General features: G+C 50.0%; 7 protein-coding genes across 7 annotated transcripts; 3 read left to right on the top strand and 4 right to left on the bottom strand.

The window, feature by feature from the left end:
• Nucleotides 1-456: 456 nt before the first annotated feature.
• F4807DRAFT_453341 (alpha/beta-hydrolase) lies at nt 457-2,171 on the top strand (the record flags this gene model as incomplete). The annotated part of the gene is made up of 2 exons (XM_048000447.1): nt 457-1,047; nt 1,146-2,171. The coding sequence occupies 2 exons, from the start codon at nt 457-459 to the stop codon at nt 2,169-2,171; spliced, it is 1,617 nt and encodes a 538-aa protein (XP_047851117.1).
• A 535-nt stretch (nt 2,172-2,706) lies between these two features.
• Nucleotides 2,707-3,737, bottom strand: F4807DRAFT_463542 (uncharacterized protein; the record flags this gene model as incomplete). The annotated part of the gene is made up of 2 exons (XM_048001999.1): nt 2,707-3,411; nt 3,531-3,737. The coding sequence occupies 2 exons, from the start codon at nt 3,735-3,737 to the stop codon at nt 2,707-2,709; spliced, it is 912 nt and encodes a 303-aa protein (XP_047851116.1).
• A 1,212-nt stretch (nt 3,738-4,949) lies between these two features.
• F4807DRAFT_226489 (YjeF N-terminal domain-like protein) lies at nt 4,950-7,520 on the bottom strand. Its single transcript, XM_047994112.1, has 3 exons — nt 7,173-7,520; nt 6,034-7,121; nt 4,950-5,952 (listed from the first exon to the last, which is right to left on the bottom strand). Exons 1-3 carry the CDS (start codon nt 7,303-7,305, stop codon nt 5,026-5,028), a joined length of 2,148 nt encoding a protein of 715 aa, XP_047851115.1. The 5' UTR covers nt 7,306-7,520; the 3' UTR covers nt 4,950-5,025.
• A 4,647-nt stretch (nt 7,521-12,167) lies between these two features.
• On the top strand, nt 12,168-15,709 carry F4807DRAFT_226463 (ATP-dependent DNA ligase). Its single transcript, XM_047994111.1, has 2 exons — nt 12,168-12,390; nt 12,453-15,709. The coding sequence occupies exons 1-2, from the start codon at nt 12,290-12,292 to the stop codon at nt 15,340-15,342; spliced, it is 2,991 nt and encodes a 996-aa protein (XP_047851114.1). The 5' UTR covers nt 12,168-12,289; the 3' UTR covers nt 15,343-15,709.
• Nucleotides 15,395-16,590, bottom strand: F4807DRAFT_226445 (PRTase-like protein). Its single transcript, XM_047994110.1, has 3 exons — nt 16,172-16,590; nt 15,956-16,055; nt 15,395-15,848 (listed from the first exon to the last, which is right to left on the bottom strand). Exons 1-3 carry the CDS (start codon nt 16,346-16,348, stop codon nt 15,448-15,450), a joined length of 678 nt encoding a protein of 225 aa, XP_047851113.1. The 5' UTR covers nt 16,349-16,590; the 3' UTR covers nt 15,395-15,447.
• A 162-nt stretch (nt 16,591-16,752) lies between these two features.
• F4807DRAFT_226036 (uncharacterized protein) lies at nt 16,753-19,137 on the top strand. Its single transcript, XM_047994107.1, has 2 exons — nt 16,753-18,935; nt 18,999-19,137. Exon 1 carries the CDS (start codon nt 17,078-17,080, stop codon nt 18,722-18,724), a length of 1,647 nt encoding a protein of 548 aa, XP_047851112.1. The 5' UTR covers nt 16,753-17,077; the 3' UTR covers nt 18,725-18,935; nt 18,999-19,137.
• A 350-nt stretch (nt 19,138-19,487) lies between these two features.
• Nucleotides 19,488-20,915, bottom strand: F4807DRAFT_463536 (acyltransferase family-domain-containing protein; the record flags this gene model as incomplete). Its single annotated transcript, XM_048001998.1, has 1 exon — nt 19,488-20,915. The coding sequence occupies one exon, from the start codon at nt 20,913-20,915 to the stop codon at nt 19,488-19,490; it is 1,428 nt and encodes a 475-aa protein (XP_047851111.1).
• Nucleotides 20,916-22,520: the final 1,605 nt, after the last annotated feature.

The following is a 22,520-nucleotide window of genomic DNA, read 5'->3' as shown; positions in this document are numbered from 1 at the left end:
TCTTCTTTGAGATACTTATAGCCGAAGATGTTCTCTCATAAGAGAATCTCAACGCCGTCGAAGCCGCATACTATCTTGGTATCCACTTTCTTCGTTGAAATTATTTAGTCGGCCTTGTTTTTCGACATCCACCTTGCGGGCATGATTCGAGCAGGGACGCCGTCTAATTTGTCTCAGGAGGACGTAGGTCAGTAAAGCAACTGGAGAGGAAAGTGAGGGGCTTTCGTACGTATTCTTGAGAAATAGTCAAGGCAAACCCCTATCTGCGGATCGGAACGGCGGTCTTGCTGCAACCCACAGTTTGGCGGAGATACCCGAGTGCTTTCGGCTGTCCACCGAAGTCGCATTCTTCTCCGCACCCTACGATGATTTTCCGGCAAGGATTAAAAATATATCTAGATCATATGTACCACCTAGAATATCGAATCGAATGTTTGCGAGTCTAGACCGCACGTGATGACAGCAGAAGGACAATCGACAGCGCCGGCGCGGCCCAAGGTCACCCTTGCTCAAGGAACGGTGGTAGGGATCCAACAACAGGATGCGTACCCCAAGCCCGTCGACGCCTTCTTAGGGATCCCCTACGCCCTGCCGCCCACGGGCGACAGGAGGTTCCGACCGCCCGAGAAGGTGGCGCGCTCTTACGACGTCATCGACGCATCCAAGTTCGGACCGCGAGCGCCCGCGAAACAGTTTATCATCAAGGGGCCGAAGTTGGAGGAAAGCGAGGACTGTCTCACGGCCAACGTCTTCCGCCAAACGGGGACCGGCGGTCCGGGTTCAAAGCCGCTGCCGGTCGCCATCTACATCCACGGCGGCGCCTTCAACCGCGGAAATGCCGCGATGCACGACAGCGCTTCGATGGTCGGCTGGTCCGCCGAGCCTTTCGTCCTTGTGTCGTTCAACTACCGCATCGGCGCTCTCGGATTCTTGCCTTCGAAACTTAGTGCCAAGCACGGGGCGCTCAACCTAGGGTTGAAGGACCAGATTCTGCTCATGGAATGGGTGCAGGAGAACATTGGCCAATTTGGAGGTGATAAAAACAACGTCACCATTTTTGGCCTCTCTGCGGGAGCTCATTCGGTATTTCTGCATTTATTTACTTCGTAGGTAATTAGGTACCTATGCTAACCATAACCATGAAGATCGGCCACCACCTCCTCGACTACGAGGAAGGCAAACCTCCGCTCTTCCACCGCGTCATCATGGAGTCCGGCGCGCCGACATCACGCGCCGTGCGCCATTACGACTCAGACATTCACGAAGAGCAGTTCAAAGCCTTCCTAAAAGAAGTCGACTGTCCAGAAAGCCTACCAGAAGACGGGATCTTCCCCTTTCTGCGCTCCATACCCCTCTCCGTGATCGCAAAAGCGCAGACCACCGTCTTCTACAAATACAACCCGAGTCTGCGCTGGGCCTTCCAACCCGTCATAGACGGCGAAATCATCCGGCACCGGCCGATCGACGGCTGGCGCACCGGCAAATGGCACAAGGTGCCCATAATGACCGGCTTCAACGGCAACGAGGGCTCGCTCTACGTGCCCAAGACGATATCCAAGTCCACCGAGTTCACCGCCTTCTTCCACGAGCTGCTACCGCAACTAACGCAAGAGGACCTCGACGCCATCGACGCGCTCTACCCGGACCCGGCCACGGTGCCGGACTCGATCTACAAGGAAGACCGGCTGAGCTACGGCGTGGGGCCGCAGTACAAGCGCATCGAGGCCGCGTACGCGCACTACGCGTACGTCGCGCCCGTGCGGCAGACGGCGCATTTCGCGGGCCCGCGCGTGCCCGTGTACCTGTACCACTGGGCGGCCGTGAGCAGCGTCGTCGGCGGCGCGAGCCACGGCGACAACATGGCGTACGAGGTGCGCGAGAAGGCGGTCTGCGCCAAGTCCAAGGCGCAGGACGAGTTGGCCGGCGTGCTGCACGCGTACACCACCAGTTTCATATGTACCGGCGATCCGAATAAGATCCCCGGGGCTTATGGGGATAGGCCGGAGTGGGTTTCGCACGAGGGGGCTGAGCCGAAGAAGGTTGTGTTTGGGCTGGGTAATGAGGAGTTGATTGGTGGTGGCGTTGGTGTGCCTGCGACGGTCGAGGATGATGTGTGGGCGAAGAAGGAGAGCGATTTTTGGTGGGAGAAGGTTGAGATATCGCAGCAATGATGTAGTAATATGAGCACTATCAGGTCTCTCGGAAACTATCCATGGCCGAGATATGTGAAGGCGGATAACAAGAAGCGAGCCTACTTCAACAAAACCCGGTGAACCAAGTATATTAGATACCCAGAACAGGGTGCTGGAAGAAATTGTATTGACGAGTATTAACTTTACGATATCGTTGCTGGACAGCATAATGGCCCCTATCTTGTGTTCACTCCTTGAGCCGATGTTTCTGTGGAATTGCAGGGAGATGCGCTTTCTTTCGAGTGAAGTTTCATATTCCATCTTACTGCTTTGATCTCCTCGCTATGTTACGTTTTTGGGTTGAATTACTATCATCAGCTTCCCTTAGGTACCTATTATAATGCAATGCCTTCACGGCGCCGTCGTTGAAACTGCCTTTGAAGTAGAGTTATCGTTCATTAAAACAAATATCAAACGCACCTAAGTAGGTAAATCCCAAGCTCCAAATTCCAAATCTTCAACAAAAAATTCAACAGGGTATCATGCTCCTCCCACCTCTCTCCCCCCTACATACCTACTCAAGCGCATACAACACCCTCGGCCTCCCCGCCGCACACGAGCTAAACTTCCACCAACGCGCGTGCCACGCTCCCGCTATATTAACCAGTCCCCATTTAATCGGCGCCGGGATCGGGGGCCAGTTCTGCCACAAGCCCTCCTCCGCCGTGCCGTCCAGGTTCAACAGGAAGAAGGGCACGACGTCCAGCGTGCCGGCCTTTGTAACCGTGCTCTTGCCCCAAGACTTAAACGTCAGCGACGCCGTCCGCTCCTCGGGGGACCCTGGTTTGGGCGCATTCGGGTGCTCGGCCAATCTCGCAATCGTCGCGATCTCGCTGTGAAAATGCGCATCGAACGAATCCTTAAACCCGTCCATGATCGTAACCAACTCCTTGCCATCAAAACTAGCCGGCTTACCCTCCACGCCGCGGAGGTACTTCTCGAACTTAGCCAAACCCCCTAAGAACGCTTCGTGCTCCTTGTGCGTCTCGGCCCAGATAGTCGTGTCTTGCAGCACCTCCTCGACCTTGGGGAACAGCGTGGCCTCCTCGTCGTCGTGGTGCGAGGCGACGAACTTGTGCCACGTCAGCGCGTACCCGATGAAGTCGGCGTGGTCGACCGGCTTGACGTGCGGCGCCTGTAGGTACACCGAGTTGAAGCCGCGGAGGATGGCGTTGTGCAGGAGCGCCATGTGGGTTGCGCCCGTGGTGAAGATGTCGGTCTGTTAAGTCGTCAAAGATGTTAGGTTAGCCCATACTCGCATATCCACCTTCATCCAACTTCGCAATTCATTACAAGGTGGATATGTTAGGAAGAGCAAAGGGCGGGGCAACGAAATACCTTCTTGGTCTCGTATTGCGGCGTCGCAACCAACTTAATCGGCGTATCAGCCCAAGGCTTGCCGTCAGCGGCAGCAGTATCCAGAGCCGGGGCCGCCATGAAGAAAGGTGACCTCGTGATGAACAATCCGATGAGAATAGGAATAGCTATAAGAATAGGTCTATCGAGGATGCTTCGGCGTGGTTGAAGCTTTGCCGGAGGTTCCATCTTGGAGAAGCTTCGAGCAAGGTGGGATGAGCTGGGGGGCAGGTAGGCAAGCTTTTATTTACCAGTGCTCTAACCTACAGCTACTGCAACAAGGCTTGTATGGATGGGTGTATGTAAGCTGGCCAGAACCGTTCTTAATAAACATACAGCGCACACCTAGCACATACGCAAGTCTCGTCAAATCAGAGCTTCTCGTACGAGACGAAACATGCCATCAATGACACCATTGGGTGATATATCGTTGGAGCTTGTGCTGGCTTGTGCCGAGCTCCCCCTTGTCAATGCTCATCCATGCGGATTTGCTGAGTAAATCACGCCATCTTATTGGGTACCGCCGGTAGCAGGATCAAAAACTAGCAGGGATAAGACAATTCTTGGCCGAATGAGGTCGGAGTTAAAAAGGCTTACTGCGCAGCTAACTGGGCTGCATATTGCTACGTGATTCTACGAGGGTATTTTCAAAGGCTATTAAGATCAATTGTAATTTATTAACTACGATTTACTCGAAAAGCAATGTCGTTACTTGGGGGCCTTTTCTCACCACTGTATTATACACACTTCCATGCAAAACCCATCCCAAGGGGTTGCTATTCCGCGAAGGGTCCCTAGCACTGTACATACGGAGAACCCTACCAACGCCACCAAAAATGCAAGAATTGGGGTATATGAAGTCATCAACGATTTGAGTATGTAGGTACTTATGTTTACCCTTCGCCTTTGGTCGTAGAAATTGTGAGTTCTACTGTAGAGCTCTGTAGTGAAACGGCGATATAACGCGTGTCCGTAATCAAATTAAAAGGAATCGACAGCCAAAAGAGTCGGCAGTCGCGTAGGGAGTCTGGTTGTGGTCTTTCCTATGTCATAGAAAGTTTTTATAGAGTATTGAAAGGGATATTTGCAATCAGTATCGCCCGCCTGTTGTGGTATTTTTGACCAGAAGGTAATGGGAACGTCTGATGCTAATTTGGCGTAGTTGCTCGAATCTGACTGCGTATCAGCTCTTGAGCAACTTAAGTACGAAAATCGTGTCCATGTTTATAGAGAATTTCGACTTCCTCGTGGATGTATGTAACCAATTCAAGTCAATACGGATTGAGTGTATCGAGAAGGCCATAGGTCAAGCGGGAAACGTATAGCTGACACCAGAGTGCCTAAACTTGTCAACGGCTTGTTGATCCAGAGCTCAATGCGCCTTCAAAGTGCCTGTTCCGTTGTTAACCAGCATGGAAGGTATATTTTTGCATGTCAAACAATCGTGACATAAAGCAGTGGCGGCGTTAGAAGACATCTAATCGTCAACACCATCCACCTGCGGTTGGTAGCGCAGTTCTAAAACCCAGTTATTATCGAACTCGATTCCGCGACGAATCTTAGTCGCCACTTTGCGCCAGATGACGGGACTGAGACCGATATCTGCGAGGAAAATCTTCCATTGTTCTACCATGACGATGTCGCCATTCTCGTCGCCCATCTCTAACGCCTTCAACAAGCCCAGTTTCGGGGCGCCAAGGGCAACAATGTAGCGCGGTTGTACGTAGAGCTTGGCCCCGTCGATAACGTTGACCTTGCCGGACTGAGGCTCGATACCGCTTGGCAAATCGATCGCCATCGCAAACGCCTCGTTCCTATTCGACCACTCCATCAATTCGTACGTAGTAGCTTGGTCCGACTTGCGTAACTCTTCAAATGGCGTTGTAAGTCCTAACAGGGCGTCGATGATCAGAGTTATTGATCCTTGAGAAGCCGATTCTAGAGTGCTACTAGTATGGCTGGTATGTTCAAAAAGCTCTGTTTTCGTGAAGATGACACTGCCGAAATTGCGAAGAAGTCGTATTTGTTTTCTAACGTCGTCTAGCAGTTCTTTTTCGCGCTCGATGCCGACTACGCAGATGAGAACATTGATACTGCGATTTCGAAGATGGCGAGCCGCCGCTAGAGCACGGACTCCTGACTTGTTGTTCCCGGCCAGCACCGCAACCGTAGGGTTGCTTGGTGGTGAAGTTGCAGCAGCGCGCAGCGTGATCGCAGGATCATTGAGAGCAAGCATAACAACTTCCGTAATACCGCGGCCAGCATTTTCGGCTAGGAGATCCTCAGTAAAGCCGAACTCGTGACGTGCAACGTTCTCCAGTGTCTGCATAGGGAGATGGGCGATCGCCTCAATCCGACGATTAGACTTTACGGCGTAGAAGCCGCTGGGGATCGATGCAGATTGCTGGGATATGTCAGTTAGTAAAATCTCTATTTAAGATACTTGATGTCGCAAGGTAGTTGAATAAACGAAACTTGTACATACCCCTGAGTTGACTCGACTTGAACCAGCGACACTCGCCGTGGTACTAGCCTTGCGCGATTGCGATCGTCGGTTTATCGACACTCGAGATTCTCCTCGTAGCCTAGAATTGCGACCACTTCCCGAATGTTCGGCACCGTTGAGGATCTCGTCATCAGCTTCGCTTTTCCAGTAATCGCCGGAGGTCTCCTTCGGTTTCAAAGTGGTCGCTGGCATGTCTAAAACGTTCTCGGTGTAATGCAGATTCTTACCCCCAGCCGTGCCGGGCTTCGGTCGAGGGAGGCGATTATGAGATACTAAACGTTCGGATTCATCGATCTTGTCCTGCTCCTTCATCTCGTCAAATATCTTTCGTTTATCGAACTTGGCGAGACTTCCTTCAAAGTCAAAGTCACCGGCTCCCTGCACATCCGTTACGTCTTCCGAGGCCCAGCCATTGTCAGCAAGTGCATCAATTCGAGCTTTCTGGCTCTTCTTCAGCGCTTTGAATGGTTGGAACGACTCGGTAGATTGCAAGATAGGCGTCTCTCTCCAACCCGGGCCTCGGCTATTCCGCTGGGCTGGGGCACCGTTGCCGTCGGCTATCTTGTTCTTGCGCCGTCCCCGACCACGCGTTCCTCGAGAGCGGTCCTTTCTGGGATCTGACGGATCATGGGGGATGGTAGGCAATGACTCGGTCGTCTCTCTCGGTATATGTATCGCCTCCGGGTTTGGGGAGATTTTTAGTTGTGTCATAGGCGCAGTAATGTTAGTTGGAGCAGCTGCATCGGTAATCTCGTCGGGAGAATCGTATGTCATTCGATCTGCAGGATTGGTAACGAACGGGGGGTCCCGTTTCTCAGCTATGTTCGGCTGCGTGGGAGGGTGAGTAAAATGCGTAGTCGAGTCCGATCTGGGAGTAAGACTGAGAATAGCGGGATCTTGGAATGCAGGTTGAGGTCTTTTCACCGGGGGTATCGTGGGGATCGGCGGAGATACAACTGAAGGGGTAGGCATCGGAAAAGAGGTGTTTTGAAGCGGTGTGATGTCGTAAACATTCATAGCATCGACGTTGAGTCGGTCATAGAATTGGTTCGTGCCCAAAACCATAGCTGATCCCATGTTAGCCAATACTCCTATTAGACTTGGTTCTTACAACATACCGGGAGCTAGTGTAAGGTGTTGCTGGGGAACGAGACCAGTCAGAATCCCCTGGATACATTGACCGGCAGGCTCCTTTAAAACCACCTGATAGTAGGAGCCCATCCACTGGGCTACAGTGGCTTCTTCCTCCATTGTTGGCTGTTCAGTGAGTTCGTCTTCCTGTTAGGCGTATATCAAGTTTCCTCTAAATCGACCGTTATGATAAACCGTTTCGAGCCTACCTACAGAAAGGGGGAGAAATGAAATCCGATGACCGAGGAGGATGAAATATAGCGCACTCGAGAGAAGTTGAATTTGATAGGCGTCTCAATTGCACTTCATCAATATGCCCCTGTGTAAGATATGGTTATAGGATCACGAGCTGAGGATACCCGAGACTCCGTCCAGGTGATCGCAGGAATCGGTGCGAGGGCCTGCTACAGAAGCAAGAAGCACCTGAGGTTCAAATAGATAACTCGCCACTTCCGGTAAACAAGAGTAGAATATTCTTAAGCCACGATTTCAATACGTCCTGGGTGATGGGATTCTGGAATCAACCTTTAACCAGGAATAATCTTATGTAAATGCCCTACCGCCCCTTGCGGCTTTATGCTTCAATCAAGGGTGAAATAAAGCAAGTTGTGTATATGCCTTTCTCTTACGCTGTCGGCGAGAAAGTGCGTCGTAGGTTCGGGGATACCAAAGGGTATATTTTCGTATGGATCAAATGGTACTGTTTGGATGGTGACGGTTATCGCCAAACTTCGCTCGCCAAGGTAAGCTCGGAAACTACCCAGGTAGCGATGTCGGCAACGAGTTCAAAAACGAGTTTAAAGTCGATTAATCGTAGGCTGTAATGGCAAAGTCTAGAAAGCCGTTATGATTCGGTATTGGTATTGGTATCAAGAGGGTATGTATCAACGACGTGCTGAGAGTCGACACTCTGGTGGCGCTGGAACGTCTATCGCATCGGGTCGCATCAACTTTTGAGGAATGGGCTGCAGCACTTGAGTCGACTCGAGAAGTTTGATAGAAATAGTCAAGAGCAACCGTCAATTATTATCTAATTGGAGTTGCAATATCGGTCAGGGGAAGGATGGTAAGTAATCGAGTCGCTCAGGGCAACGCGAAGATATAAACTTAGAGTCGAGTATGAATTGTTTAAAGTGCATGGTAGTATGTAGCATTTTACCCGTCGTCTTTTTTGGTCGTCACCTAGTACGAGTTCAATGTTTCTTTATCGATAAAGATGCGCCTAGTAAAAAATGACGCCACCAATCACATGTTAATAAATGCCCAGCCCTACTTCCCATCTTGGGCTGTCGGGCCTGGTTGGGTACCGCATGATGGGGTAGGTGCATATCCAAATATCTTCAACAAATATCGAGGTATGTAATTATTATATGCAGAATGCAGACATGTTAGTTCTTTCAATTGGAGTAGGATGGGTTTGCACAATGTACATACCCACTTATGTAAGCATATGGAGTAGGTATCACTTCTCAACAAGTCACGCTCAAGACTCACCAGTAACAAGTGGTAGGTATTTCTTATTTGCATCTTGGAGTGCTTGACAGCAATACTGCCGTACAACATGGTATTTGTTGGAGTTGTGGATCTCTTTTAAGGCTTTTTCGAACCAACCACATATATACCATTTGCGCCAAAGCATACAGCAAAGGAGTTTCATAAATACATCACCAAATCCCTTACCAGGCACAGGCGTGTCTATGAACCATATGCCGCCATCGCCTCTTCTTCATCGTCCAGATCAGTTACGTTCATGCCTTTCCCCTTCGACCCGGATGGTGCTGCCGACCCCTTGAATGCAAAGTCTGATATCGTTGACGGTTTCTTCGGCTTGATTGCCGCTTCCGCGCTATAGAGCCTGTTGTAGAATGCGATGACTTTGGGATGGGCCATGACTTTGGTCTTGTCGAAACGTAATACTTGGAGACCTTCCTTACTCACAGCTCGACTTAGTGCAACATACGCCTGCCCCTTTTCGAATACCTTGCCGAGATCAACCTTAACTCTTTCTAGAGTCTGGCCTTGAGCCTTGTGGATAGAGAGTGCCCAGGCAAGGATGAGAGGCAGCTGCTTGCGTGCTGCCTGGACTTCACCAGTGGGCAATTCGACCTTCCAGTCCTCTGGGATACAGAGTAGGATTCGATGAGTCCCGTCTGTTGCGGTGAAGCGAACAACCGGATACTCTTTGCTGTCCTTTATGATTTCCACATCACGGCTAAAAGCCTTGATTTTCATTTTAGAATTTGCATCCGCATCGCCTTCGCCTCCGGGGCCGACCTCGTCATCGCGAGCACCCCAAATTTCGAATGTAGCCTCATTCATGAACCCAACAACTTTACCGAGAGAGCCATTCACCAACGTCTCGTCCATGTTCTTGATCAACATGACTTGGGCGCCTTTCTTCAAATCCATGGCTTTAGGGGCCATCATGTTTGAAAGTAGTCGGTCTCGGATGTTAGGCTCACCAGTGTCATAGGCCTCGTAGTGATATACGGCTCCGGGCAAATTACGCAACCGAGAGTCGTTGGACCTTTCGACCTCTTGACGGGTCGGGAATCTAGGATCAAGATTAGCGTACATTGATCGCGTGTCTTTTTAAAGGGAAATAAATACAATTCAGTCACATCAAGTCCATCATCAAAATTCAACGGTCGCGACAGCTCTTTAAATGTTCGGACTGTATCTTCGCTGATTCTACCGAGACGCATCTCATTGAGCATGTCCGCGAAATCTGAACTAGAGTTAGCAAGGCGACTAAACCATGAGAAAAGTTGAGGAATTTAGACTTACGAGGATCTCTTTGACGAAAGACTTGCGTCAACCCGATAGTATGATCGATAGACGTGTTCCAGGTAGCGGCTTCAAATGCGAACTTGCCTTCCTTCTTACCTCCATCGGGAACAGGGGGTAGTTGGAAGAAGTCGCCCGTTATGATCAGCTGAATTCCACCCCACGGACGACCATTGTTCCGAATGGTGCGTGCTATTTGTGAAAGCTTATCGAAAAGGTCACCGTCGACCATCGAAACTTCATCGATGATGAGGACGTTCGTCCGCAGCCATCTGTTCTTTGCCTTGGCATTTCGACGAATCTTCTTAACCAGCGTTGGGACGTCTTCCTTCCCGAGGCCAATACCAGCAAAACTATGAAGCGTCATGCCTCCGATATTACAAGCAGCAAGGCCAGTGGACGCCGTAACACTGAGGCGTTCCGGATCACGAGCCCACTTCCTCTTCAGCTCTTGGATGATCGCTCTCATTAATACAGATTTACCAGTTCCTGCCGGACCAGTAAAGAACACACTCTGCTTCTTTTGAGTGACTAACTCGATAACATGTTGTTGTTCGGAACTTAAAGATATGGCAGAAGCTTTAGCTTTGTGCTTGGCATGATCATCCGCAGCAGCACGGATCTCCTCTTTTGTAAGTTCGGCCCCAGATCCGGACTTTTTATTTTGGTTCTTAAGCTGTTTCCGACGTTCCTTGATAGCACTCTGCGACGTATCCCAGGGAAGATCACCCTTCTTCTTTGCTGCTGGAGTAGCTAGTTTGTGGGTCTCCTGGGCATCTTCCTGATTTTCATCTCGGCTTTGCGGCGGAGCCGGGTCTCGCTTCCAACTCCCCGGTAAGCTCCTTTTCTTTGCCGGAGGCGGGCCAGGTCGCGGGGCCTCATCCGATGGATCGCGTTTCAATTTCGTCTGGGGGTTTGCTGGAGGGAAAAGGTGCTCCTGCGGTGACGAAGACCAAGTTGTCTGACTTGTAGGCGGTTGGGGCGAGGGGGCTTTGCGTGGCTTCGGTGCGACAGGTTGAGGAGGGAGAGGTTCCGGAAGTCGATACTCCATATCCAACTCCAATGTATTGTCGTCGCTAAAGTCCTCGTCCGCGTAGTATGTAGATATGCTTCCAGCTTTGCTCAGGGACGGGGCACGGTCAGGCTCAGGTGTATCTTCGAAAGATCCAGCGTTACTACATAGAGACGCCAAGCTCTGGGAGCGCTGGGCAGAACTTAGATCGGAGGTGACACGAGATATAGGTTTGTATTGACGGCGAGTTTCTTGTGGGTTGGCGGATCTAGGTTGTAGCGGATTGTTACTTGCTGCCTTCGTAGACCCAGGCGCATTTGACAATGGCTTAGTAGGCCACTTATGAGTGGATGCATACTGCGCAATGTTCCCATCATGGGCAGAGGGGCTACTTGAAGGGAACAATTGCTTCGAGAGATCGGTGTTTGCAGGCGGGGCCCGAGGCGCGTCCGCCTTTTTCTTGTCTACGGCTCTACTTAACATTGTGTTAAGAGACCTCGAGCGGTACGCGAATGCATGGGAATGAAGGAGAGGAAGCGATTGTCGAGAGCGCAAAGGTGGTGAAGGCAGGAGTCGACTAAGACCAGTAGTCATACAGGAGTTGGAGACGACTAGGTCTGTGAGGAAACAAGAAAAGAAAATTGTAAACTGGAAAAAAGCAAAACCTGGTCAATCATGGGTAGCACGTTCCTGCCGTTGACGCAGAGGTCAGGTAAGTGGGTAAAGTACAACCGGGGGATTGGTGCAAATCAATGAATATAGAAGTCGCGTTCTGCTGTAGGAATTATTAAGAGGTACCTAGGTACCTAGGTATATGTTTGAGACGTGTTGATTAAAAAGCCCCCCACATAAAAATTGTGCGTGCATTCTGATTGATCCCAGCTGTACCGTCACTGACCCATTATTGACCCGCCTAGAAATCAGCTACGATCCGTAAAGTTCACCAGCTAACTTTAATTTCCATAACGGTGGGACTAACAAGAAGGTACGTCACCTTAAGGCACTTGAATCCGTTCACCATTCACCATTCATCTTTCATCTCAATTGCTCAGCTCAAATAGGCAGAATACCTCCAACAATTCTAGGCTGCTATACCTTCAATATTCTCAATACATACCTTCACAACTTCTGTCATATCGTGAAATTGTTCATGAACAACTTGTGATGGATTTAAGCAGCTTGAGAGAACACCCAACATAACAATGTCATAAATGACAATTTTATCACAGGCACAACTTCGTCTTTGGACGTACCCTTGATATTATCGATTTGCTTACCCTGTGCAACCTGAGGAAATCAAGGATAATGAGTCAACGTCATCAGAAACTACCTGATGAAGGTGCTAAGGACGAAGAGCGTCGACAGTATACTACAGGAGGACAAACGCTGGAAGAGCTTGATGCGAAGTAAGTCGTCATCTTAAGCCGTCACCGCATATATTCCTATTATACACTAACATATCACCAAGATATCCAAACCGGCCAAAGAACCACTCAAAAACATTCTTCTTTTCAGAGTTGTTTAAGGACCTCTTTGACCCTTTACAGGAAAATAAGCAGCAGTCTGCTCCCAAGGTTGCGCGTCGACCCAGAGGACCTCATAGGCCTAGTAAGCTCTCTCCGCATGAGTACAAACGTAATGTTATTGAACGCTTTATATCGAGATGGAGGTCAGAGGTTGGAAACGATTTCTATCCAGCCATGCGCTTGATTCTACCCAGCTCGGATCGTGACAGGGGAATGTATGGGCTCAAGGAGAGCAACATCGGCCGCCTGCTCGTTAAGTTGATGAGAATCGATAGAAACTCCGAAGATGGATACAGTCTCTTACACTGGAGAGAGCCAATCCAGTCGGCGACCGGTCACGCTGCCGGCGACTTCTCAGGGAGATGTTTCGACGTGCTTTCCAAGAGACCTATGCGCATAGATCCAGGAGACATGCGCATTGCCGATGTTAATGAGATGTTGGATAAGCTATCGGCAGCGTCGGGTGAGAACGAGCAACTTCCCATATTTGAGACTTTCTACCAGCGCATGAACGCCGAAGAACTGAGATGGCTCATCCGCATCATCCTAAGGCAGATGAGAGTGGGAGCTACGGAGAGAACCTTCATGGAATTATGGCATCCTGATGCACTAGATTTATTCAGTGTGTCGTCGAGCCTCCGCCAAGTGTGTTGGGATCTCTACGACCCCAAATTCCGTCTCAAGGATGGCCAAACAAACGTGACATTGATGCAATGCTTCCAACCCATGCTCTGCCACTATCAGATGTCCACTTCTTTCCAGAAGATGGCCGACAAACTCAACTCAACGAACCGAGTAGAGGGTGACGATGAGTTTTGGATAGAAGAGAAGTTGGATGGCGAAAGGATGCAATTACACATGGAAGAAGACGACGAGACCCCGGGCGGCAAGCGATTTCGCTTCTGGTCAAGAAAGGCCAAAGACTATACCTATCTATATGGCAATGGCTTCAAAGACGAAAACGGCTCGCTAACCCGTCACCTTAAGGATGCTTTTGCCCCTGGAGTCCGGAACATTATCCTTGATGGTGAAATGATTGTGTGGGATCCAGAACTAGACAAAGTGCTGAAATTTGGTACTTTGAAGACAGCAGCACTTGCAGGACAGAAAAACCCCCATGATGACAATGCACCTCGTCCTGTTCTTCGTGTGTTTGACATCCTCTACTTAAACGGCCAGCCCCTTACCCAGTATACCTTACGAGACCGCCGAAAAGCTCTCGAAAAGGCTGTTCTCGGTGTGCCGTACAGGCTAGAAATACATAAATATGATACAGCCACGTCGGCAGAAGTGATCGAGCCAATGCTCCGGAAAATCGTCTCTGACGCCTCGGAAGGGTTGGTCATGAAGAATCCGCGATCCATGTATTCTTTAGCGGACCGGAGCGATAACTGGATCAAAGTCAAGCCTGAATATATGAGCGGCTTCGGCGAGTCGGTAGAGGTCGTGATCATAGGCGGATATTACGGACAGGGCCATCGTGGCGGTGCGATTGGTTCCTTTCTCTGCGGCCTTCGTGCTTCAGAGAATGACATAAAAGCTGGAGCGAACCCCGAGACATGCTTTAGTTTCCTTAAAGTTGGAGGTGGTTTCCGCGCAGAAGATTTTGCAGATATTCGACGTCATACGGATGGAAAATGGAAGCAATGGGACCCGAAAAAGCCGCCCAGTAAGTATATTCAGCTGGCTGGTGGAGAGAGGCATCAATTTCTCAGGCCGGACGAATGGATTCGCCCGAGCGACTCTCTCGTCATATCCGTCAAGGGTGCTAGTGCAGGGGAGTCGGACCAGTTTGCTACGGGCATAACTTTACGATTTCCACGGTTCAAAGGCATACGCTTTGACAGAAGCTGGGACTCGTGTCTTGATTTCCAGGGATTCATAGACATGAAGGCCCGCGCCGAGAAGGAAAATGACGAGAAAGCTATGAATATGGAGTCTCGCCGGAAACGGACGGCCAAGAGGGTTAAAAGGGATATCGTGATCGCCGGCCAGGATAATATCGCGCCGGCCTTGTTTGAGGGACCTAAAACCAAAGTATTCGAGGGGCTAGATTTTTGCGTCCTGACGGATTGCACGACTCCGGTGAAGAAATCAAAGACGCAGCTCGAGACGCTAATCAAGGAAAACGGTGGCAAGATATACCAGAGAGCCGACCCGTCAAGCCACATGATTCTTATTGCCGAGAAGAAAGTGGTCAAGGTGGCTAGTCTGTTGAAAGCTGGGGACATAGACATCATCAAGCCGAAATGGATATTAGACTGCCTCGCGCAGCGCGACAAGGACTTCCTGTTACCCTTCGAGACCGGTCACTTATTCCATGCCACCGATGCCACGGCACGCCTTGCAGAAGAGAACGTGGACGATTTCGGCGATAGCTACGCTAGAGATCTAAGCGTCAAAGAATTGGGGCAAGTGCTCAAGTCGATGCCAAAGAAGGAAATCATCGTCGGAGAACCTTTTAATAAGGAGGAATTCCTCAACCAGCTAGTAGAGCACGGACATGACATGGGCAATTTAAGGAGCTATATTTTCAGGGGCACAAAAGTGCATTTTTCAACGACGGACGACGTCTCTCCAATATCAAGTCTCAAGTTGAAGAACTGGATCAAATACGGAGGCGGGTCAGTGGTCGATGATTTGGACGATAGGAGTATCACACATGTGGTTATAATGAGCAGCACCGACAGTGGCGAGATGGAGCGAGCGGCAGAGGTACGCTCGTCTATTAGTTCTCGGACACCTGTTCCCCGAGCGGTGTCATGGCAATGGGTTGAAGATTGTTGGAAGAATCGTACAACGCTAGATGAGGAGAGGTATGAACCATTATGATGATTCACTTTGATGATCCATATAAGTAGCAACGAATAAATATCTAGTGTTGCCGGTCCAACATAACCATGGTTTATTGAATATGTGCGTCTATCACCAGCATCTTCACTTCCCTATCGTCAAGAACAGGCGATCCCCCACATCTCCCACGCCAGGCTTCAACATACCGTTAGACGTCAGCTCGGCGTCGACTCCGGCAACCCATATCTCGACGGCCTCACTCCACTCTTCTGCAGCGCGCCGCACGCCGTCGGCGGCGGCAATGACGGACAGGACGACGATCTTCTTAACACCCCATTCCTTTAGCGTCTGGATGGCCGCCTGACATGTCCCGCCGGTCGCGATCACCGGGTCTACGATGATGGCTAAGCTGGATACGTTCTTGCCTGGCTCTGAGGCGTGCTGCGGGAGATTGTTGTAGTATTCAACGGGCTCGAGGGTGCTGGGCTCCCGGTATAAACCTAAGTGGTGTACGGGGACCGGTTCGGGCAGTAAGGTTTGTATTGCTTGAGATCGAGTGTTAGGTCTACGTGTTATATAGCATACGTGTAGATTTATATGGCGAAACAGGGAAATGTGTAAAACATGAGAGACGAAAAGCGGTGGCACACACCTTCTACCATGCCTAAACCCGATCTAAGGATTGGTACTATAGATAGCGCTTCCGGACGCACCGTAGTCGTCGTGTATTCGTATCCGATCGGAGTCTCACCCTATGAAGTAGGATACTGTGTTAACTAGCTAGGTATATACCACCTCTTATACGAGTACAGAACTCTTCTCTAAAGGTGCGGACGGATCTAGGTAAGACAAGAAAGGCATAAGCTACCTTTGGCCCGTCAACAGGCGTCAATGCTGATCCTAGAGCTTCACATCCAAGAATCAAAGCTATGTCGTTTATCAAGGACTTGACTTCTCGCGACTCCGTCCCCTTGGACCTAAGACGACTAAGCTTGGCCATCAGGCACGGGTGCTTAGAGACGTGGACGTTCGATGGGAGCGACATTGTGAATTCCTGATAGTATCTCGTAACTACAGTACAGTTGCAGTAAAATAGAGAAGGTATACGTGGTAAGTATCAATGCCACAATTAATAGACAGTTCTAACTTGTGTAGTCCAAAAAAAAGATGATAGTAAGGGGAAGTTCAGATCGGGAATTACGGAATGTAGTAGGGATTATGGAAGAGCAGCTTGCTCTTGCTAACTCTAGACCTTAGGCTTCTTAATTGGGCCATTGGGAAGCAACGGTAGGGCTATCGAAGAGTTCCAAAGTTCCGGACGCGGGGCAGCTACAGCTATCATTCCCCACCACGACAGGCGCGCTAGACCGATTCATGATAACGGTATTGATAAGAAATACGCTATCAGGTACCGGTACGCTTACATTAGGACGCATTCGGATAACGGAATTGGATTTTCATAACCGTATCGGAACGGTACTATTAATGAACCTGCCAACCTAAATTGTGCAGTGTCTCATAGTTACATAATCCCATGTAATGGCCGGAAATCCCTGCCAAGAGGAGAATTAAATCTTAAAACTCCCGTGACGATGGCGATGTGTAAACAACATATTCGAGACTTGAATGTCAACGTCAACAACTGACCAAATGTTCCCAAATATTCGAAAGAGGGCCCATATACCTTTTTCTATAGACGCGGGGGATTGGTCTAGTTTTTGATTTCATGTCCTTTTATTTCAAAAGTCTATAAGTCAGCCTCGCGGACGGTGAGATGGAGGATAGCCAGTCCAATAATCCCTCACAGCCGAACGCCGAACGAGATGCTGTGCGCCGCAATAGCGTCTTGTCTGCGTCCCGTGACTCCCGCCAATCCGTATCACAGCATGGCTCAATTCAGTCTAGACGCCGGCGTAGCGCCTCGCGTCCGTCTTCGGCAGATTATGACGCGCCAGAGTCGTACAGGAACCTCCACGACGTGGATGAAAAGGATGATCGACTAGATCCCGAGGTACCACCCACTGCCGAAGAATTGAAGCGTCAAGAATCCCGGAGGAAACGGCGTCGGTCGTCTGTATCACAACCCAATTATGATATCCCCGACTCTTACGTAAATGTACCGGAGCTAGAAGAAATAGCTCCTATCCCAAGTCGGGATGAACGGCGATGGCGTCCAAGCCCTTCCCTTGAGGAGGGAAGAGAGCTCGAGCGTCGGTACTCTGTACAGCAAGAGGCTCAACGGCGAAGTGGTGAAAAACCACAGAAAGCCGAGGAGGCAAAGACGGAAGACCACCATGTATCGAGATTAGCAACTGAGATCTATACTGTCTCCTATCTCATCCTCTTCGCCATATTCGGTACTCTCGCTCGCGTTGGGCTTTCAGCCCTCACCAATTATGTCGGCGCCCCCGTTGTTTTCAGTTCTGTGTGGCCCAACTTTGCGGGCAGTATGGTTTTAGGTTTTCTTGCAGAAGATCGCATGCTCTTCCGTTACGAATGGGGTACGCCGACGTATGCGTTACAGCTCCTGAGAGCCAAGGAGAGTGAACTCAACGAGACAGGCGAATCCAGCTCCGATAGAGTAGCCATCGATCTTGCTGCCGCGAAGAAGGCACATATGGCTACCAAGAAGACTATACCGCTATATATCGGGCTTGCCACCGGATTCTGCGGTTCTTTCACATCCTTATCCGCCTTTATACGCGACATCTTCCTCGCTCTATCGAACGATCTGCTCACGCCGGGCACTGGTCCAGTTACTACCCCTCGAAATGGCGGCTACTCATTTATGGCCCTTATGGCGGTTGCCATTACCACCATCACGCTATCCATTGCTGGTCTTCTCATCGGAGCTCAGCTTGCCTTGGCCTTGGAAACGATCACGCCCTCACTTTCTTTCAATTTCACCCGCAAATTCCTCGACCCATTCGCCGTCTTCCTCGCATGGGGATCATGGATCGGCGCCATCCTCTTGTCAATTCTTCCACCAGACAGATTCGTCAACGAAGTAGCATCAGAGATCTGGCGCGGCCGAGCAACGTTTGCGTTGGTATTCGCGCCCCTAGGCTGCCTTGGACGGTTCTACGCTTCTCTATACCTCAACGGGTATCTGCCCTCCTTCCCGCTAGGCACCTTCACCGTCAATATCTTGGGCACCATGGTGCTTGGCATGGCGTGGGACCTCGCGCACGTCCCCGTTGGCGGTGTGATCAGCTGCCAAGTCTTCCAAGGGATCGAAGATGGGTTCTGTGGGTGCCTGACCACGGTCTCGACTTGGGTCGCGGAGTTGACTGCCTTGAGGAGGCGACACGCATATGTGTACGGAGGCACGAGCGTGCTTGTCGCGCTTGCTTGCATGGTGGCCATCATGGGTGGCTTGCGATGGAGCGACGGCTTTAGTTCGTTGAAATGCCTGCATTGACGGACATCCGACGGGGTGTATGCTTAACTGTCTGATACGAACGAACGAGCGACGAAAGCGGTAGCTTCATGAATGATCTACTTTCCCCAGAAAAAACAACCTAGCTGCCTAAAGGTTGGGGTTCAGGGTATCGACATATTCGGATCACGCTATTGCCCTACTCATCATACCCTCTAAATCTAGACAGAGGGAAAGAACTCATTCTCGAGACGTGAGTCCTACCTTGTTTAATGATCTAAAAACTACTTTACTATATCTAACATACTATTAATAGAGGACTATATGATCTGAGTTATATACTATGTATAATATACATATAGGTTGGCATATGTCACTAACTACTGGTCTCTAGAAACCTGAAGCCCCTAGGATATACTGCAAGTTCGTTGAATATAACGAGGGAATGAGAATGAGCAATTGCTAGCACACTCGCTAAGAGACCCTTGGGCTGTTGGCACCGTTGCCTTAGAGCAGATCCCAACGCATGGTTTCTATCCTAGCTCGAGCTACGGCGAGGCGATCGCAGTGTAGATTCTGCGACGACAGGCTCATTTACAATGAGTTCAACAGGCCTAGGAATACTAATTAAAGTGTCATCTAAATCTTGTCACGTTTATAATCACACTCGAATTCGATATCTATGAGGTCAGAAGTCATAACGATAAATATTCAAATATTCGAATTGTTGCTTATATACCTATATATAACGGCAACTCCCTAAGCATATCAAAGAAGCAGATTATGCACACATCCGGCAAATCCTCTATCGTACACCTTCCGGTGCGGCACATCTCTTCTCAAACCATCTAGCAAAATTGGTCGAAGGCACATCGATTCCTCTCCAGAACACGTCGGAGGCCCATAGAACAATAGGAAAGTACAACGTGGTAGAGACGATGAAACTTATGGCATAAGACCAATACCCTTCCTTGCCTATGTAGGCCCAACTAGTATTCAGCAGCCACTTGCCGATCGTTCGGTTCCCAAGACCGTGAACGAGGTAGAGTGCAAAGCTGATGCGGCCAAGATACCGAGCCGGCCGAGTGAGAAAGAAGGATTGGATGGAAGGTAAGAATACCATAGGGCCAACAAATAACATGGCGCCGATCGCCAACCAGAATCTCCGGCGGTAAGCGGTTAATGGCCAAACATATTTGGACCAGATGTACCCAGGGGTCTCAGTATTGTGGTCGCGAGGATAACCGCAAAGGAAAAGGCCAAGGACCATCGTAAGGATAAGCAGGGCATTGACCAAGTTCCTACCCGACGGGTTCTTTGGCTTCTTCAATAGAACTTCAAGTTCCGCCAATGTCATACCGGCGATGAATAGGGCGACGTCCCAGCGTTTGTGGCCAAAGGAATGGGCCATGATGACACCTTCGACAGCTAGTCGAACAGCTGTTCGAGTCTTTGCCAACCCAACAAGGAGCAGGAAGACAACCATAGAACCACGGAACTCGACAGCGATGGACCATAATTGTGGGTTATAGAACCCGGAAAAGTCCGCGGCCCAGTCCCACGGGTTAGATTCCATATCGAGGTACTCCAGGTACGAATTCAGGCTGTGCTCAAATGGTTTGCCGTCCACTTTCTTAGGTACATTGACTATACCAACGCAAGCGCACAAGAAAGCCAAGGTGCTGGAAGCAAAGGCTGGAAGGAATAAGCGAATGGCCCGACGGAAGGTGAGCGACGTCAAGCCGGAGAACAACTCATTGTACTCGCGGCGGTGCATTCGCTGAATGAATCGATGAGAAAGTACGAAGCCGGAGACGACAAAGAAGACGGAGACCATGGCGGCGCCGGAGTAGATGATACGGATAAATGGTAGCAACCAGAAAGACCTGTTGTCCTTGTACCCCCATCCCGAGTTGACAGCTGGATAAGGGATGTGAGTCCAGTGCAGAATGAAAACGATCAAAGAGGCAACGCCGCGGACGCCATCAAGATACTCGGTCGCATAAGGCTTCTTCGCCGGTGCGCCGGATTTCTCAGATGCATCGGAGGTTGGCGATCGCCTCCCCAGGAAACTCGGCTTCAGAAAGGTAAGGGATCGCCACAAGGCCGCCCGCGGCGAACACGACCGAAGAGTTTTTCTCCATCCGGGCGGCGAACTGGTGCGAGCTCCTGTTGGTGAACTGGGGAGAAGAGACTCTTCATCCTCCCTATTGGGGTGGCCCGGCAGATACATGTCGACGTTACCCAACCGATACCTCACGCCCTCTTTGTCGACCTATGGATTTCGAAGTCGATAAGGAGCGGAAGTGTCACTGTCCCTCCTTTTAGCAAATCCACCTCCTATTCAAAGTTAAGCTTTTCTTCACCTACGTAATGATCGTACAGATCTCGAGAGCCGTTCGCATATCCCGGTTATCGGCCAAGACTCCTGTAGTGAAATGAGTAGATCCACACAAGGACACTAACAAGACCTAACACGACTATCTAATAAATCTATTAAACAAAGCGCGGTAGATCAAAACTAAGGACCGGTTATACTACCGCATTTGCAGCAAATGGTGTAGGATTCGATCAAAAGTGCTAAAGTGGTGTAATTACCAACTCAGGTATAGAGGGAGAGAGAGCGTACAGAACAAGACGAAGCAACATTCACCGAAGCCGGTGAGGGAAGATAAAAGCAAAGATACGGATATCTAGCAGAAGGATTCAGATGCTCGACGGCCGAACCCTCCGATTGTCTAACATCGTTGTCTGTTGAACATGAACATGATCAGGAAAGGAACGTCACATTGGATGCTGCCCTACTTTGTAAGGCCTGCCTGTAGGCCTGTCTGTAAGGCGTCAAGAGTCGAGATAGGGGATCAGGGGATTCGCCATCTAGTCTAGGATATCCTAGGATGTCTTTCGCAAGTGCTTCATCACGCCCAACACCATCAGAATGAGGACCGCCTAACTGGTAGAAAGCCAAGGTCGATCGCGGACAGATTAAGATTCAGGGCCTAGGCGGTATATCGCCAAATCGCCAATCACAGGCGACGGGAATACCGGATCTGCAAGGTCAGACGCTGAAAGGGCTTAGCATACGTCGTGCCAAGAGCTGCAGTATTGCATGCCAAGACGCTGTGTTGTCGCAGGCTCGCGAGCCCTGCAGATAGTGGTGTTTTCTCTACCCTCCCATGCAGCCATGCCATATTTATAATTCTTTTATACTCCCTCTTAGCTGCCCCCAGTCGGATAAACTAATCTGGGGCAGATCACTTCTACAACAACATTAGCCTCTCGCGATAATTATGCGTCTGATCAAATCGCAACACCCTATCGCAACACCCTATCGCACAAGATAATAGCCCCATGCGGAAGGTCTTTCAGAGAGGTTTCGCCGCACGCGACTTCAATCGAAGCGGAGCTGGACGTGGCACGTGTGCGATTCCCCAGAAGAGAAGGAGATGAAGCAACCGCATCTCATCGGACCTCAAGCTACATCAGAGCTACGCAAGCTAAGAAAAATGTCTGATAAAACACATCAGAGTGACGAGCTCAGGTGAAAGTTTTAAAGCCTTCAAAACTTGATAAGTCAAGAGTCACGATGACAGGATCCATCATGACTCCAGTCTCCGATAAAAAAAAAGAAAACAAGACTAAGATGAACAACGATCACAGCAAGTTTGTGTTAGGTAATGCAGATTCGTATGTATGTTACCCAAAAATGCCCAGCCTGCCAGCTCCCAACGTCTCGCGTGTCTCCCGAAGTCTCCTGAGTCCCGTCACTATAGCCCGACTGGGGCAATTATATGCAATTATATGAGGACGTCCGAGCTCGTGATTGGTGAGCTAACCT

The sequence above is a fragment of the Annulohypoxylon truncatum genome, assembly GCF_022578515.1.
Source record: "Annulohypoxylon truncatum strain CBS 140777 unplaced genomic scaffold F4807scaffold_33, whole genome shotgun sequence".
Taxonomy (NCBI): Eukaryota; Fungi; Ascomycota; class Sordariomycetes; order Xylariales; family Hypoxylaceae; genus Annulohypoxylon; species Annulohypoxylon truncatum.
Note: the sequence above shows the minus strand (reverse complement) of the source record. Positions and strands in the feature narration are given on the sequence as shown.